The sequence below is a fragment of the Macrobrachium rosenbergii genome, unplaced genomic scaffold (genome assembly GCF_040412425.1).
Source record: "Macrobrachium rosenbergii isolate ZJJX-2024 unplaced genomic scaffold, ASM4041242v1 171, whole genome shotgun sequence".
Lineage (NCBI taxonomy): Eukaryota > Metazoa > Arthropoda > Malacostraca > Decapoda > Palaemonidae > Macrobrachium > Macrobrachium rosenbergii.
Genome location: NW_027100729.1, coordinates 832893 through 851126, shown reverse-complemented (window position 1 = coordinate 851126; position 18234 = coordinate 832893). Strand labels below are relative to the sequence as shown.

Genomic DNA, 18234 nt, shown 5'->3' with positions numbered 1-18234 from the left:
CTGTACAAGACTAGGCCTATAGGCCTATACGTCCCATTACGAAATGTGACTTCTCTAGGCAGGTTTTGTTGTGTCAGAAGATGGTTTAAAAGCAGTACATGACAAGATTTCATTTTGATTTTCCCAGATTACAATACACCATTTTATATTGCTACAATGGGAAAATGATAGATTACACCCCATAGCATTCTTTTCCAGAAAGTTGAAACCCGCTGTTACGGACAAAGAGGTCCCAGCCATTGTCAACTCTTTATGTCATTTTAAATATATCAATCGCTGGTGCGTCGTCCAGGACTAGAACTAGCTTCCACATTAACAGGTAGTCTTGTCCTGTGCCGCAGAAATCTTTGGAAGGGTGCGTATAGATCTGATCGCAGGTCTCTGTGAAACTTTGAATCACAGGAGTAATAAACATTCACTACGCAAACTAATGCTTATAATAAGAAGGTTTGTAGAAATCTTGAGTCTTATGTTGCAATGCTTTGTTTTAGAATTCAACTTTTTTTTTGCATGTGATATATATATATATATATATATATATATATATATATATATATATATATATATATATATATATATATAAACGAAGATGGAAAATCAACTCCTAACAGCGTTTCCTTAAACTGAGATATATTTATCCATTGTTTTTTATTCTTTTACGAGAAGACAATGGCACTCCGGCTGTTAGCAGTTAGACCTATCTTCTTCGTTTAACTCTTCTTCATAAGCTTATGATGCCAAAAAGCTTTGTTATTTTTCGTCATTATAATTTAGTAAGAACCGATTTAATCTTATTTCCGCTCATTATACCAATTAATTTGTATTATGAAAATTATTATATATAATATATGAAAATAGCCTTGAATTTATTTTAATATATATTCGCTAACCTCGAGAGAGCTTCAAACTCTCTCTCTCTCTCTCTCTCTCTCTCTCTCTCTCTCTCTCTCTCTCTCTCTCTCTCTCTGTAAGTGTGTGACGTCACAAAAGCACCACTTAGTTTTAAATATTACCCAATAAAAAATATATAGGAAATTGTCATATTTTGACGAATCAGACATAATTTTCGATCTGTTTATAGCAAAAATATATAATTCTTTATTCAAATAAGATCGAGAGTTTAATATAATCGTGTAAAGGAAGATTATAGATTTTGGGAATACCACAGCGGAAGGAATTTAGTGGCGCAATGTGATTATCTTATTATTTACCGACCAGAAAAATAATGATTTCATATATTTTTTGAAAAGTTTAATTATGAAGAATTCTTTTATATATATTACAAGCCATTTCTGAAATACAAGAAATTAAAAAAAAAGTTACGATGAGGAATTAAAAATATTCACGCGGACTCGAACGCAAGTGCTTAAATTTACGAATTATTATCGGTTTGTACAGCCAGGTTATTATATTTCTATGCGTAAAATGTATTCATACATGATGAATGAGATATGTTTGATATATTAAGTTCCTTAAATCTATAAAAAAAACTGTTTATTGGCAATATTATCAATTTAGGGGAGAAAATTTAACAGCCAACAGCCCTTATACCCAAGGTCTAGAGAGTATTGACCAATGTTTACCCTCGTTTCTCATCTAAACTGAGGGTCCCTATGTAATCTATGAATTCTATAGTAACAAACGCATCCTATGTAAAATATAGAATAAGTATAATGTTGACAAAAGCGTTTAAAAGTATCTTAATATCGAAATGTAGAAAATATTAATTTGAGGTACGGAAGCTTCCTCCTATCTGCAATCGGTCACCGACGCCCGGAAGAAAATATATAGGACGATCTATTCTACGTATTCTGTAACTTTTATAGACGTAGATTTATCCAAGATAATATATAGGATAATTAAAGTATTGAGAAAAGTGTCTAAAATTATCGTAAATGTTAAAGATTATACAAAAAACATGAAGTTATAAGGCGTCAAACGCCCCGATCGGTCACCGGCGCCCGGAGAATAAATCTATAAATTCTATCCGTCCTGTGTGTATTCTATAAAACTTCTATGGCAACAAAAGCATAATAAATAATATATAGAATGACTAAAAACCTAATATAAGTACCTAAAAGTACCATAAATATAAAAAAAAATACATAAAAAACATGATTTTAAGGCATCAAACGGTCCGATCGGCCACCAAAGCCCGGAGGATAAATCTATAGATTCTACGCTTCCTATATATATTCTATAAGTTCTATGGCAACAGATACGTCATAAATAATATATAGAATAAATATAAAACTAATATAAGTACCTAAAAGTACCAAAAACATCCAAAAATCCATAGAAAAGAGCGTTTTAAGTCACCAAACGCCCCGATCGGCCACCGACGCCCGGAGGATAATCCGCCAACCTCAAACACCTGCTTGCCCTTCGTATCTCCCAAACTTCGGGTCCTATTTCGAGCCATTTCCGGGTCCCCCTCGGGTCCTATCCGCCATGAGCAGCGACGACTGGGCCAAGGCCGCCGAAATCCAGGAGGGGAAGGAGTGTCCGTCGGAGGAGATCGCCCTGAAGGTGAGAAATAAGGAGGAGGTTCTGCTCTCCCCTTCGTCAGGAGGGTCTTCCAGACTTCGCCTCGTATTTTAGCCTTTCCTTCGTGCCCCTGGGGGCCCAAGGGAGCCCCAGGGTCATTTTAGGATGCCCCTGACGTCGATGCCCCTAGGGCGTGCCAAATCGACCGAAGGGCGTCGCTTATTCTTCAGATATATGAGAAAAACTTGTTTGTTTACATTGTTACTAGGTTCGTGCTCCGTTGGCAACGGTACCCTAGGCTACGTACCGTAGCCCAGGGTACCGTTGGGTACCGTAATCGCCCTTAGGGTTTGTTGATTTGGCCATAGGTACGTCACATGTCCCAGAATTGGGGTCAGTATTAAGTTTTACATAGTCCCGTGGTCGTAGCCTAGGGTACGTACTGTAGCCTAGGGTAGGGTACGTACCCCAGCCTAGGGTACGCCGAACTGTGTCGGATTAAGGTACGATCAAGTGAGGGTTTATTTGGATGTGAAATAGGTCTCTGAGCGAATGAAACGTGCCTGTGAAATAGGAAAGAATTATATATATATATATATACTGTGTTTGCCGTCCTATTAGACGCACTTTTTTTGGTAAGACTTTACTTTGGTTACCGCCTTTTTGGGAGGGTCCGGTGGAGGGGGCAAACCCCCCCGCCCCTGGCCAGATCAGGTTATGTCACCCTAAGTTAGGTTAGGTAGGGAAGATCTGGTTAGGTCAGGACCCGACATTATAGGAAGTGTTATCTTTACTTGAGTATGAGGAGCCTGGGAATCAGGCCGCACAACTGAAGTAAAGTTTTACCCTTTTTTTTGTTTTTGAATGCATCAAAAAACTGTGTTGCGGATGGGAGACCGAGCGCCGTAGGCTAGGCTAGCCCTAGCCTACGGCGAGCTTACTGGGTTGGTGCAAAAATGGTTGCTAATCCTAATAGTAAAACTTTGAATAACAAAAGACAACATTGAAAATCAAAATACAACATTGCAAAACAAAATAAAACATTGACAAACAAAATAAAACATTGAAAAACAAAATACAATGTTGAAAAACAAAATAAAACATTGAAAAACAAAATACAATGTTGAAAAACAAAATAAAACATTGAAAAACAAAATACAATGTTGAAAAACAAAATACAACATTGAAAAACAAAATAAAACATTGAAAAACAAAATACAATGTTGAAAAACAAAATACAACATTGAAAAACAAAATAAAACATTGAAAAACAAAATACAATGTTGAAAAACAAAATACAACATTGAAAATCTAAATAAAACATTGAAAAACAAAATACAATGTTGAAAAACAAAATACAACATTGAAAATCTAAATAAAACATTGAAAAACAAAATACAATGTTGAAAAACAAAATACAACATTGAAAATCTAAATAAAACATTGAAAAACAAAATACAATGTTGAAAAACAAAATAAAACATTGAAAAACAAAATACAACGTTGAAAAACAAAATACAACACTGAAAACAAAATAAAGCATTGAAATACAAAATACAAAATTGAAAAACAAAATACAACAGAAAAACAAAATACAACCTTGAAAAACAAAATACAACATTGAAAATCAAAATAAAACATTGAAAAACAAAATACAACATTGGAAATCAAAATAAAACATTGAAAAACAAAATACAACAGAAAAACAAAATACAACCTTGAAAAACAAAATACAACATTGAAAATCAAAATAAAACATTGAAAAACAAAATACAACATTGAAAATCAAAATAAAACATTGATAAACACAATAAAACATTAAGAAACAAAATAAAAAATTTTGAAAAACAAGCCGCAGTATCAGTCCGTTATCCCAAACTTACCAAAAATTGCTTATGATAAGTCAGCATTTCACCCATAAGGGAAGCTGACTTCTTAACCCCACATCTGATATATCTTGCAGTATATAAGGACTGTTTTACCTTTAGGAAACATTTATTTATTCTCCAAATAAAAAAAATTTGTTCCGACACAATATACAAACCCTCGGTCCTTTACATTAGGAATTACTTTCAGGCGTAGGCTGGAAACGGCCGTTAAACTCTTGAGCAAGGTGGTTAGGCAGCAACTACCGCCAGGTAGGCGGGAATACCCCCCTGCCCGCATGTAAACATACCAGTTTGCTTTCGGCTGACGTGTTTTTGGTTCTCTCTGCCTGACTGTCGTTAAGCTCTTATTATCCCGGTGGGACCTTTCTGTATTTTTGTATATATATACGTGTGTTTGATATTTATTAATACAAACCCACGATTTGTGATAACCTTGCATAAGCCGTCGTTCCCCTGCGCTGTGTCTTGGGTTTGACGGCCAGGGCGTAATTGGAGAAGCGAACCGAGTGGTAATGCTTCTCTTCCAGCAGCCCCTTTATTTAGATACTGAAGGCGCCCCTGTACATTCAGAGATATAGTTTGGGAGGTAATATCTTTGCTCCCCTACATTGATCGGGACGTAAGAGTTAGCTTCCTTCTTGGGCTTCCGCCCTCCGTGTATAAGGGCATCACTACTTCCTTCCTACTTATGCTGAGTGTTGTTTTTCACCGCCTTTGCTTAGAGAACTGCAGGGCAGGTGGGAGGTTGTGGGTGTTGTCGGTAAGTTCCGCTTCCACGGCGCCCTTGGTGGCCTCCCCTCCATCCTTTTTCTCTTCCCATAGGTTCTTCCTTCTCCCCTTTAGTAGATCTCTCTCCTTCGCCCTCTTCGCTTGTCGTCGGCAAAGAAGACCAGGGGTGGAGCAATCGGGCGACCTCTTCTAGAGTACCTCCTCCCGCTGCGTAGGGCAGTTCCCCTTGTAGCGAGAGGAGTCTCCCTCTACTAATCATCTTTGCTTTTTCTTTCAGGTTGACAGTGAGCATCACAGACACAGCAGTAGTTGGCTGGATATGTCAAAGGATATCTCACATGAAGCAGTCCCGACATTCATTTAGCGTTGCTTCGTGATCGACCACAATACCTGATTAGATGACATATTTCCACGTCGGGATCGTTCTGACTCGTTCCAGCCGATGTGGATCAATCGCTGTCATTGCTGGTCTTCATGTAAGCTGTTGCACTGCCTCTGGTGTATCTGTGGTCCATCTGCTCCTGCTGTTCCCTGTGTTGTGCTCTTGTTAACTCGACGACAGTCTCTGGGCTGCTTTTCCTGGTCTCCTGCCGCAGCCGCCCTGATCGTTCCTGTCACTGCTGGTGACTTTCATGTGACATTTCTGTCCATTGCAGTAGCTCCTGCCTTCCGAACCGCTAATGTGGCTCCTGCATCAGCTGTCCTGATCGTGCCCGCTACTTCTCCTAGTGGTCGTGCCCGGGGCCGCTTCCATTGTGTCCCTGCCAACTGCCCTGGAGGTTACAATGTCTGCCATCCTGTAGAAGATGTCGGCATGAAGGTGAAGGAAGTCGCCTTGTGGAAGTGACGTTCCTGGCCGTTGCAATAGCTCCTGCCCTCCGAACCTCTGCCATAGCTCCTGCATCGGCTATCCTGATCATGCCTGCTGCCTCTTCTGGTGGTGATGTCCTGGGATCATGCAGCTGCCCTCCAGGTGGTGGTGTCCTGGGTCCACCATCCGTTGTGTTCCTGCCTGACTGCCCTGGAGGTTACGATGTTTCGTGTCCACCATCTTGTAGAATATGTCGGAGTGGAGGTGAAGGAAGTCTCCCTGTGGAAGTAGCCGCCGTCTTCTTCATCTTATCTTCGATTTCGTCTTCTGCTGCATCTTCCCTTTCCTCTCTCCAAGGGGGTCCCGGGAATCGGACAGACCTCCATTGGCCGAAGGAGGGGAAGGCTGCTTCTTCCCCTTGATGCCCTTGGACGTCTAGGGACTGCCTCCTTCCAAGGAGGCAGTGGGTCTCTCATTGGCTCTTCCCGACCTTCGGGTTAGGAAAGCGATTTGCACACCCCTGGGTTTTGTGTTTCGGGAGCCGCAGGCGCGCAGACCTCGGTTTGCGTTCCCGTTCCCGGTCCTAGAGGTTCCGCCTCTAAGACGGGGGCTGCTTCGGGCGCTCATTCATGAGCCGCTCCGAGTGCTCGAGATTCTATGGAATATCGAGTATCCTGGTCTGGTCTGGAGAAATTTTCCTCGGCCCAGTTCCGGAGCAGTTCGAGAGAAAGGGCCGAGGCACCCAGGTGTCTCGGCTCCTCTTCCTGCCAGCACCACAAGAACTCCCTGAGTGCTTGCCAGTGCTCGGTTGGGTTCCCAGCCTGGTGTCTCGATCCTGTCGGTTTGAACACCAGAAGAAGCAGGGAAGAGATTCCTTTCGGGAGTCCTGCGGGACTTCTAAGGGACTGACTCTCTTCCGGGAGACAAGTTTCTCTCGTTGGCTCTTTTCGCACTCAGGCGGGAACCGATTCACATTCTCCTGTGGGGTCTGGCGTTACAGGGGCCGCGAGTCTCGAGGCCGCACCCTTGTTACCAGCTTTGGAAGTCTGCGCCTAAGACTGGTTCTGTGCCTGGCTCTTTCAATCTCTTAGGAAACTGAAAGCAGCCGCTCCTGATTTTTGTGAGTCTCGTGGGTAGCTCGAATTCTATGAATCACGCATGCTCTCCTGACGAGAGAAAGTGCCATAATGCCAGGTGTCTGGGTGCTGAGACGCCAGGTGTCTCAATGCTGCCCGCCAGCTGCTTCAGTTGCTCAGCCGGGTTTCATCCTTGTCGTGAACCTTAGGTTTCGAGCAAGCAAAATAGCAGACACAGAATTCCCCTTTGAACCTTCTTCTCGAGGGACCTTGGCCTCAAAGGAGTTTAGAGTTCAGGGAACTAGCAATAGTTCACGGCAGACGAGTTCCGCCCTGTCCAATTCCCACTGTGTTCGCGCGATCGGCTTGGCCCCTGGTCGTGCTTACGAGACTGGCTTGGCTTGCTTAACCCGCCCAGCCCCTGGTCACACTTGTGAGACTGGCTTGGCTCGCCCCACCTGCCTCTCAGTCCACTGCATACCACCCAGGTGGATCACATTCGCGTGATCGGCTCAGTTCGGTGCGGCTCGACTTGGCCCTACTCGGCTTTTTCCAATCGGGTTCTCAGTTCTGTTCGAGTGAACTTTCTGCTCTTCCCAGGAAAGCGCTTTACCACGGCAAGTGCCCTTCTTCCCCCATGTGGCAGTAATCTCCTTCGGTTGATTATCGCTCACGGTCTGCCTCTCCTGCTGGTCCTCCTGGCAGGACAGGTAGGGGTACTCTTTTCTCCTCACCTGTTCTCTTTTCCTGTCGGTTGTCCCAAGAGGCGCGAGACGGACAGAGAGAGCTCTCCGGAGTTCGGCTTCCTGGCGTGCTTTGGGTGTCGGTCCCCTAATTGTCTCGTAGTACAACCAGGTAGTTGAGGAGGGTTTCATGGGATCTGTCAAGGCTCCTTCCAAGGGGAGAGGTACAGGAGTTTCACGCTTCGGAAGCAGCGAGGGTCTTCCTCTTCAAGTTGCGATTGCCCTCATTTTTCAGAGAACTTCACGCCGATTTGTTAGCACGAGGATCCCAGGGACAGGACCGCGACTCCCCCAATGAATAATCTTCATCACTCGCAACCCTTGCAGTTCCCGAGGGGCCGCTGCGGTCCTGGCTTCCGAGAGCGTTCTCGACCAGATGAACTCTTCTTCGGAGAAGAAGTTCATTCAGGTCGAGACACCAAGCTTCTCCCTTGCCTTGACAGAATACGAATTCTTCTTGCCTCGGAGGGTCTTGCCGACTGCAGTTCTATGGGCAATTCTGGTGCTAAGAAGAAGGACCTTGTCCCAATTCGGATCTTAGGTTTCGTAAGTCCCGAGTTGGCTCGACCCTTAGGAACGAACCTTACTTGGTTCTGCCTTTCTTTTGCAGAGATTTGCTAGATACCTCGGTAATCAAGGTTCGTACTAGGCCACTGCCTTGTTCTTAGGACAGTGGCCAAGACCTTGGGGTCTTAGTCATCTCGACTTGACCTAAGTTCAAGCCAGCCCCCCTCAACTCCTAAGAAGTCCCAAGCTTCGATAGAAGATTGTGGAACATAGCCTGCATCTCTTTCCACCCTCTTTCCCATGAGGGAGGAGGGAAGAGAGAAAGAAGTATCAACCGGGAAGAAGTTCTCCTACTGCAGATTCCTGGATGAAATCGGCAATACTTATCATCCTGCTTCTCTCCAATTCGATTCAGGAAATGCCAGCCTCTGCAGCTAATTTTTCGGTATCCTGTCATCTTGCAATTCTTTTCATCCAGAATGGAAGTCCTCTCCTTCCTCCCAATTCAGAAAATGTCAGCCCAAAGTATGACAAAAGAGTTAGGTTAATGCTTGCTGGAAGGAACCTTCGAATATGCTTGCATATTCCCCTCACATCTTGTGTCTACTTACGGATTCACCAATCGAGGAATAGGCGCACACCTGTAAGACTTTGTCTTGAAGGTGTGGGACCGAGATGATTAGTACCTTCTCATCACCATCCTAGTGGCATATGTTGACAAACAAGAATTCAGGATGAATTGTGTTTTGAACAACAAACCCTGTTCCATCTGTCGACAAACAGGAATCGTTTTTTTCCTGTTTGTTCTGCATTTGCATAGTGTTCTCTAGTGCACTCGACATCTCAATTAGCCAAATGCATCCCTGGTGGGGATGTATTGGCAGGCGAGCTTGGCCTCGGGGTTTGAGTGATTGGGACGGAACTTGCTGCTCACTCAAAGATTCACAAAGAGATTGCTCGACTGAGAAATCCCTACCGTCTTTCTGTTGCCTCCCTGCACAAGTCGGTAGTTTTTTCTCGCTCCTTCATACCAGACCCAGGAGCCGCTACGGCGAGGCATGCTGTCTTTCTGGGAAACTTGATATCTACTTTTTTCCTTCTGTATTTGTCTGTTTCACTAGGGGTTCTCAAGCATTGCTCACCCCGAGTTACAGACAAATGCCGGAAGATTTCGCCTCTCGCCCGACCTGATAGCCGAGGCATCGAGAAGAGTTCTGCTTGACCCAACCTCCTGTAGCAGCTACACAAGAAGCTGTTCTTTGGGCAGTACATCCCTGTGTGTTCGGAACTGGGAGACCTTCCAGCTTCCCTTGCAAGCATAGGCTTTCTTGCCGACTGGCAGTGGATATAGCTGGATATCTCCTGAAGTCCTCTGCAGCACTGTCCCAGGGACTGGATCCGTCTTCACTGGTGGGTGTCGTTGTGGAGCTCCTTCTCGGGTCAGAGTCGCTCTTCAAGTCTGGACTTCATCTTCTCTCCGCCGAGGGTTGCTTCTCTCCCTTTCATTTGTGAAGAACGTAGGCCCTTGCGACCTAGTCTTCAATCTGAAGTAGCCTTCTCCTCAGTCGAGATTTAGCTGCGGACGAGAAGCTTCTTTGGTCTTGCTGTCCTAGGGAACGGTTCCCTAGGTGGCATGTGATTTTCGTTTAGGGTTCCTGTCCCATGCTGCGTGTGCCCTTATGAGAGTTGTCGGATAGAGATGTGCCCTCTTAGGACCATCTGTCATCTTGCGCCGGCCTTGGTGTAGAGGACGGTAGAACAGGTGAAGGGGATCAATACCTCGTTCGGCATCTGTTGTCGGGTTCGAGTCCTTCTTGTTCCCCTCCTCCTTGGACCTTGTGTCGGTGATCCAGATCATTTGTTACTTTGTCCTTTAGGGAGCTGTGGTACTTTCCGAAAAGGCTTGACACTCCTAACCTGGATGTCGTCAACATTTTCACTAGTACTGTCTCTCCCAAGGAAGAAGTGTCTCAGGACACATCTTCCTCCTGGCTTCGTGAAGCAGTCAAAGAAGGTACTTGGCAGCCGACGACGACGATACCGGTACCTTCCACCCGAGAGCTCACAAAGTCGATGGCTTGGTCCATCCCTCGCATTCCGGAAGTTTCTGCCGGTCTGGAAGCAAGACGTGGTCTCATAGACCACACTCTTGTCCTCCTGTGGCCTTGCCCACAGGCCCTTGGAACCTTTTTTCCTTGGCCCTGTGGTGGCTGCTCAACAAGTTGTGTTTTCTTACCCGGCTCCTTCAAGAGGACAAGTACTCGCCTAAGGTGTTGGTTCTGGAAGTGAGAAGGATACTGAGAGTGACTGGCCTCTCTTCCTTCTCCTTCCCTTTCCTTCTACTTCTCTTCCTTCAGGATGAGAATAGGACTCGAACCAATGGCTGCTGGATCTGGCGCTGATGACGTAAGACTACACATCAAGCACCCATTCTATTTTTCTCATAGAATCAAGAAGCAATTCCGCTCCATAGTCTAGCAAGGGGAGGAAGGAGAGACTGGCAATAAGGGAAACCCTATCTCAGCTTTTCCTTACTGCCTCCGACTCTAAGATTCTTCCAGCCTTTTTCGTATGGGTCACGTTTCCTCACTCATGCAAAAAGGTCCAGTATCTGACGTTTGATCTTGCAGTTCCTACACTCCCAATCAATATGTCAGAGAGGCTCAGGTCGCTCTCCTCTCCTGCTCTTTCGACCAGGAGGAGTACCCCAGGTGTGCAGAACTCCAGTCAGTTCAGGAGGCTCACTCAGATTCCTTCCTCCAACCAGTGAGTCTTCCTAATGTGAAGGACCGATGGTTTGTATATCGTGTTGGGACAAATCACAGTTTTTAAAAGTAAATTGTATTTTTCCTAACTATACAAACCTGAGGTCCTTACATTACATACTATGCCCACCTCATGCCACCCCTCAATCTGAACCTGGACCGAAAGGCAAACTGGAATGTTTACATGCGGGCAGGGGGGTATCCCCGCCTACCTGGCGGTAGTTACTGCCCAACCACCTTGCTCACGAGTTTAACGGCCGTTTCCAGCCTGCACTGAAAGTAATTCCTAATGTAAAGGACCTCAGGTTTGTATAGTTAGGAAAAATACAATTTACTTTCAAATATTGCGATTTTAGGCCCAGTGCTGAGTCCTGTGAGGTCATATAGCCTAGCACTGAGAGGAAAATTGAGAGTAAAAGGTTAGTACAAAGGTGTAATGGAGGGGAAACCTTGCTGTTGCACTATGAATCAGCAGTTCCATCTATACATATACTGTATGGTAGCCTAGCCTACTTAAAATCCACGAATACTTAAAACCCTTCTAAAAACACTTGGAACTGCCTATCTTGATAGTTCAAATACAAAAAAAAAAAAAACTAAAAATGCGTCTGCAGGTATTATCTTACTTACGATGGGGTTAGGTTCCAAAAAACCCATTGTCCGTTGGAAAAATCGTGTCTCAAATTTAGCCTAGCCTACACTAGACTTATTCAGTTCCATCTATACATATACGGTAGCCTAGCCTATACTATACAGTATGCTCTTCAACTATACGGTACAGTAATCGATAATATCAGCCAATTCTGGAGGTTCAGTGCAGATTGACCTATGATAATTCAGTAAAAAGAGAAATTGAATAACAAGAAGTAGCCTAGCCTACACAATGGCACATAGTATACACATACATGTACGGTAGCCTAACCTACACTGTACAGCATACTCTATACATTAATAATTTTATTAATATCAGCTAATTCTGGAGGTTCAGTGTAGATTGACTTATGATAATTCAGTACAAAAAAGAAATTCAATAACACAAACAAAAATCAGACAAGTACTGTAAGGGGTAATCGCCAAGATTCGGTACGTCGTCAACATACGCGAACAGCGTCTCAGGCTGTTAACAGCTACGTACAACTAAAAATCGGAAGGGGAGGAGGAGGAGGAGGAGGATGATAGCGCTACAGGATCATCAACTCGCTCCTCTTCAGAGAGTATTTCTTCTTCTGTTAGTTCAGGCGCTTCAAGGAAACGGCTGGCGTGAGATGTAGAGGGCCGAGGCTTGAATGTTGGGGAAGGCGATGGCACGGGAGTCGTTCTCTTCAAGAAGCAATCCGTCGTAGGTTGCACAGTGCGTGGATCTGCGCCATGTAACCCTGCCACGTACGTCCGTGTAGGTAATGGAAATAAGGGTGATCAATCGAAGTCGAAGATTCCTTATACAGGCAGTCCCCAGTTTACGAGGGGGGTTCCGTCTCTACTCCAAGTCATAAGCTGAAAAATCGTCAGAAATCGTAAGAAAATCTTGCTTTTAATCCTCCGGGTATATTGAAAACAATGTAACCTTCATATTCATTGAGTTTTTTATCAAAAAACCTCCGAATTTTTATTATTCTGCCGTTTTGGAGCCACATTTCTTCCTTCGGATCAGTTCAGGTGCAACTCAGGGATACACGATTGCAGGTAAACCGGAAATAATCTCTGATGAAGATATTTAAAATTTCATCCAGTTTTTCGAACCCGTCATAACCCGGGATGCCTTACGCAATAATAATGATATTTGATATCTATACAGTGCATTTTTTTTTTCGCTCTTCATGAATGACTGTAACACACAGCAGCCTTGATGTTCTCTGGCTCTCCTTCAATTTCTTCGTCCTCTTCCTCTCTTTTTCTCTCTTCTGCAAGTGCAATTAAATCCTGTGCCATTAGCTCTACATCTTGCAAGCCTATAAGTTCTTGGATGTGTTCCTCATCCGTTTCTAAATATAAACTTCTCCCAAGTGTCAAGATCTTTTTATTAATTCCCACGACGTCTTCATCCTTATCGAAACTTCTAGATGAGTTCACACACTTTCTTTGCCTCCTTCCATCCCCTTCCAGCATTCATAATGGAGTTCAGAACATTGAATTCCTTCCAGAACGTTCTGAGGTCTCTCTCCTCATCTGCAGCCTGAACAGCCTGAGCAAATATGTTCCGAGGATATGGGAGAAGTTGTGTTTGGTGGCAGGAACGATGACGTTCTCCCGCATCTAACCCATGCTGATCCCAGGAGCATTGTTGAGGGGCAGGATTTTTGAAGCGGGTGTTGTTTTCCCCACAGTTTCTGGAATAAACCAAGGCACAAACCAGTCTTCAAACAGCATGCAGTCGTCTGTGCTTTCTTATTGTGACGGCAGTGCGCATGCTTGTCGATCCTCTGAGCAAATGTGAACGGCTGGGTTTATAGGGGTATAACGTTTCCCGAGCAGAAGAGTCAGTCAATCTCAAATCTCCTTAAACCCAGGCATCGTTTTTGCTTCTTTATTGGATGTAGGACCGTTGAGGCATGCTTTTCAATACAGTCCTGTTCCATATTGTCATTCTTACGTTAAAGATTTGGTGTGGCAAGTACCCTTCATCAACTGAAAAAATTAATGCAAAGCATCCTTAAATTTAAATGCGGCTCCTTCTTTTACTTGTTGGGTCGTCAATTTTTCTTTGGTGATCAGAAAGCGTGAAAGCCTTTTTTGAACAAAGTAACTGCTCCGTTTCTTCCAAAGGCCCTCTCCTCTTCTTTGATTTAATCGTCAAATGAACGGAAGCAGATGCCTCTATAGCGTCCATTTTCGTAAAATCGTCTTTAAGGATCATATTGAACATCAGCATAAATGCTCGTCATGTACGATTGCCGTGACTGCCTTTCCTGCTTCGCGCTGGTTGATAATTTTCGTTTCCTGCTTCAAAGTGACGGAATGCCTCTTCTTTCTCTCACTACCAGCAGGAGACTTACTCGTTTGTTTAGAGTTTATTTACAGTAAGACGTGCAAAAATCACAAGCAAGTACTGACCTAATCTTACTTCCGTCACAGCGAGAGCAGGTGAGGTTGCTCAGAGATAGCTGTATCTATTCCAGCCTCTCGGGCCAATATATCGTACACTGTACGCTGCCTGATTGTACACGCCTTTGCATGCAAAATATAAAAATACGTATTTTCAAAATAGTGTATCAGTACAGGCAACCCCAGGGTTACGATGGGCTTGGCTTACAATGTTCCGAGCTTGCACCGCTCTTCAAATGCATGTTCTGGGGTTATGATGGCAATCCGACGGAAGAAATATGGCTCCAAAACAGCAGAATGGTCAAAATTTTGAGGGTTTTTTATGAAAAACTCAGTAAAAATGCAGTTTACGTCTCTTACAAGATGCCCAAGTGATTAAAAGCAAGGCTTTTTACCATTTTCGGCTTACGCATAAACTGGGGACTCTCTTTATGATCTGCGATTTCGTAGGTAACGAACATAAGAGATTCATAACCAGTCGGCCATTTCTGCTAAAAAAAAGAGAAGATGCCGTTCTCCCCACCCCCACATCTTCAAGCCCACGCCCACAATGAACCCACTGCTATTTGACCTTCTCCTTTCCAAAAGGCATGACAGCATTCTGAAAGAAGAAGAAAAAAATGAACGGCAAGTTTTGACGATAAGAAACAGTTTAGCTAAACCAGACTGAGTTCAAATTCTCCACACTCACTGGAGTGGCCTAAAATACAATCAGTCCAAATTATATAACTACATATCTTTCATACCATCTATAGTAAGTTATATACATTGAGCTAGAGCATTTACATTAACGACACCCAAGATATCATTGAAAATCGCAAGAAAACCTTACTTTTAATCATTAGGGAGTCTTGTAAATGACGTAACTTACATTTTTATTGAGTTTATCATCAAAAAACCTCCAAATTTTGTCCATCCTGCCCTTTTTGGAGCCATATTTCTTTTTCAATCGGACGGGCGTTGTAAGTCTTCATCTTTGCAACCCAGGAAGGTTGGAATAGTAGGTCGTCAACTTATGGCGGAAGATCCGTTCTGGCGCTGCACCGTAAGTCGCTGAGAAGCTGCCGTAAGTTGGAGACGCCCTATAATTAAAATCTAATTCAGTACGGTATATATTCTCTTTAATGCATTATTACTGAAGGCTGCTGTGGCAAGATCGATTTGCCATCAGGCAGCAACAGAAACCAAGAAATGCCGTAATGCTATGCACTCTTTACCATGAACTGAAGATAGCAGTACAGTGGACCCCTCGCCCGTTTCGGTTCCTGATTTAACGGAGAGTGAAAAACAGACAAAAAATTGAGTTAAGAGTCCCCGGTTATCGTTACGGGGCAAGGTTCGACGTTTCAGCGGGATTGACAATGCAAAATCCCAGCGATAAAGTTATTTGGGCAATTTTCAAACTTATTTTAAGTAATCTTTTTTGATTTATAATTCAGCAAGTATACAGTAAAATATTGGGTACAGTGAATTAATCCGGTTCTACTTGCGGACTTCCTGTGGAAAATTCTACCCATTATTCGCGGAAACTTGATTTTTTACTTGAATTTTCCATGAGAAATATTCATTGATTACAACTTTATCATTTTCATAAAAGTTTTTTGGTTGATAAAATTATTAATACTCAATATTAGTGTTTTTAGAGGGGGTGTCTTGTGTTTAAACTAAAAAATAGGCAGTTCTAATGTTTATAAATGGTTTTAAAAAATTTTGGAAATTTTGTGCAAATCTTTATTGTGGGATAAACCCAAATAAACATTGGACTTACTGTTCTCCCCAAAATGATGAAAGCCCAACTTTACACGTTGTTACTGATAGGAAATACTTGTAATTCTGTTTTGTAGTTGGGAATGACTTGAAAACTGTTGGTGAAAGCACTTGGATTCATTTTAGTGGTTTTGAAAATGACTTAGAACTGCACTTTTGCAGTATATACAGTATTTCATTATTTATTTACAGTACAGATTCTTTTCCCATCAGCACAGTACATACTGTCACCTGTATGCAACTCTAAAGGTACAGTATTTTAGTGAAACAATTAAAATGTATAAAATTGAAAAAAAAAAAAAAGAAGAATTCTCACTAATTTCAGTGATTTTGAAAGGTACAACTGTTGTGGGAGATGTCTGTCATTTTGGTTCTAACAGTTCCATTTCTTTTCACAGACACTACAGAGTTTTTTTATACCAAAGTTACTGATGAATAAAGTCAGGTACACAGTCTGTAATGAAAACATTAAAATTAGTTTTTGCATTACAGTACTGTACAGAGTTATTTTCAGTTTAAAAATCACAAAATATTCAGTAAAAATTGTACAGGGAGGGATAAAGATAAATACAGTACTCATGGTGCATTCACGGACTCTGATATCAGGTTTTTCTTTTCATTATTGCAGAAAATTCACCCTTCAGTATCTTTTAGAGAAATATTCATTGATTCTGAATTTTCATCTCATTTTCATGATTAAATGCACTTTTTGTGATGAAACTATGAAAAACTCAGATATAAAAGTTGCAACAAATTTTTTGGTGTTTGAACTATCCAAAATGTTACACCTTTCAAAGTGTTTTCAAGTTTTCCTTTCAACACTGAATGGTTTAGCTATTTGTAGGTCCCAGTGACAGGATGGTCTTATATTCCATAAAAGCTTCCACTTCCTTTAAAATCTAAAAACACTTAGAACTGCCTATTTTATATAAGTAACTTACCAAATAATTACATAGCTATAGTTTCTACTTTACACGGCAGCTCAAAATTCGAAATTCGCGGTAGCGCTCTTTTGTTTTAGGTGTAGGTATGTTGCCCACTATCGGGGAAGAATAGGTACAACCTAGCTAAGGAGCTCAATCCGTTTCTTGGTTAATGACTCGGTTATTAGCAGCTCGTTTTCATTTTTTGCGGATGGTCGGAGATCGTCTTTGGTGAAGTACTCTTTTTTTTGGTAGCGCAGGTATCTAGCTTAGCTAGATTTTTGGATGACTTCTTGATTGTGACTTATTCATTTGGAATTTTGACCATTTGTGACTCTAGTTTATTCCAGCATTTGTCTGGCAGCAAAGGCTGCAAAACTAGACTTATGTCGGTAAAATACGACACAACATACCATTTGTTGTACTTGTAGGGAACAAATTTGTTCTCCTGAATTGAATTGTGACGAATGTAAGGACTGGGAGAAGGGTAAACTGGAAGACTTTACAGACTCACTTAGACAAGTTGAAAACATGACCGAATTAGAAAAGCTACAGCTAGGGCTGAAGCAAAGGCTTCTGCTAGCGTAGGTCATTCTTCAAGGGATGATATTGATGTTTTGCCTATCCCTTCAACGCCTGTGACAGCTTTTTCTCCCATTTCCAGTCCTCCGGCTTTTCCTGTCACTCCTGTACCTACAGTAGCTCTCATTCTGCTGAACCCAATGCCATTGCCAGCTTAGAAGCATGGGTAGATAAAAAATTTAATTTGCTTGTTAATACTGTTTCCCAGATTGGGAACTCTGTGAAGGTCCTAATGGACAAATTTTAGTGTTGTGTCAAGTGATGTGTCAGTGTGGCTGTGAAGTGAGACCAAGGTCCCTGCTAAACTCCCCTTGCAAACATGGGAGGAAGCAAACTGGCAGTCCAAGGGAGGTCGGTGGGGTTTGCCCACGAGCAGTCATCGCCTCATCCGAGCCTGTTGTCCGCCGATCCCAGGCTGCGGAAGAATACCGTTGGAAAGGTGTTAGAATGGATACCCATACCCTTTCTTCAAGTGATTCAGATTCTCCCGCATCTAAGAAATGCAGTGACCGTTTTGCCCAAGTATCTAGGCCACTGAAAAGGCCAGGTGCTTCAGTGGATTCAGATTCACCCCCATCTTGTAAGCGAGCAGTAGAGAGAGAACATAGCCCTCTCCCTTCTTGTAGTTTTTGGGATTTGCCAACAAGAGATTCTCGCTCCCTTTCAGGTGCGAAAGTGCGTTCCGTCCAGTGAACAAGTGTGTGCCAGTCCAGCGCCAACTCACAGATCAAGTTCAGCATCCGAGTTTCTCCTTAGTGGTGCGCCCAAGCACCAACTCGTAGATCGTTCGGCATCCAAGCTTTCATCTCTAGAGCGCCCATCGCATGAGCGCGCACCTCTCACCTTACCTGTTCGTGAGCGCCCAGATTCCTCTGAGGGAACGTCAGATCGCCGAGCGCCCATCCTTGGGGCG

The 18234-nt window shown here is 43.1% G+C and overlaps 1 protein-coding gene across 1 annotated transcript in view; it reads left to right on the top strand.

Annotated features, from left to right (window-relative positions):
- Nucleotides 1-2340: 2340 nt before the first annotated feature.
- The window catches only part of Dbp80 (putative ATP-dependent RNA helicase Dbp80), a 39374-nt gene continuing 23480 nt past the window's right edge, over nucleotides 2341-18234 (top strand). The window contains exon 1 of the mRNA XM_067102985.1: nucleotides 2341-2529. Coding sequence (XP_066959086.1) covers nucleotides 2452-2529 — 78 coding nt within the window. The 5' untranslated portion in view covers nucleotides 2341-2451. The remainder of the gene's footprint in view (nucleotides 2530-18234) is intronic.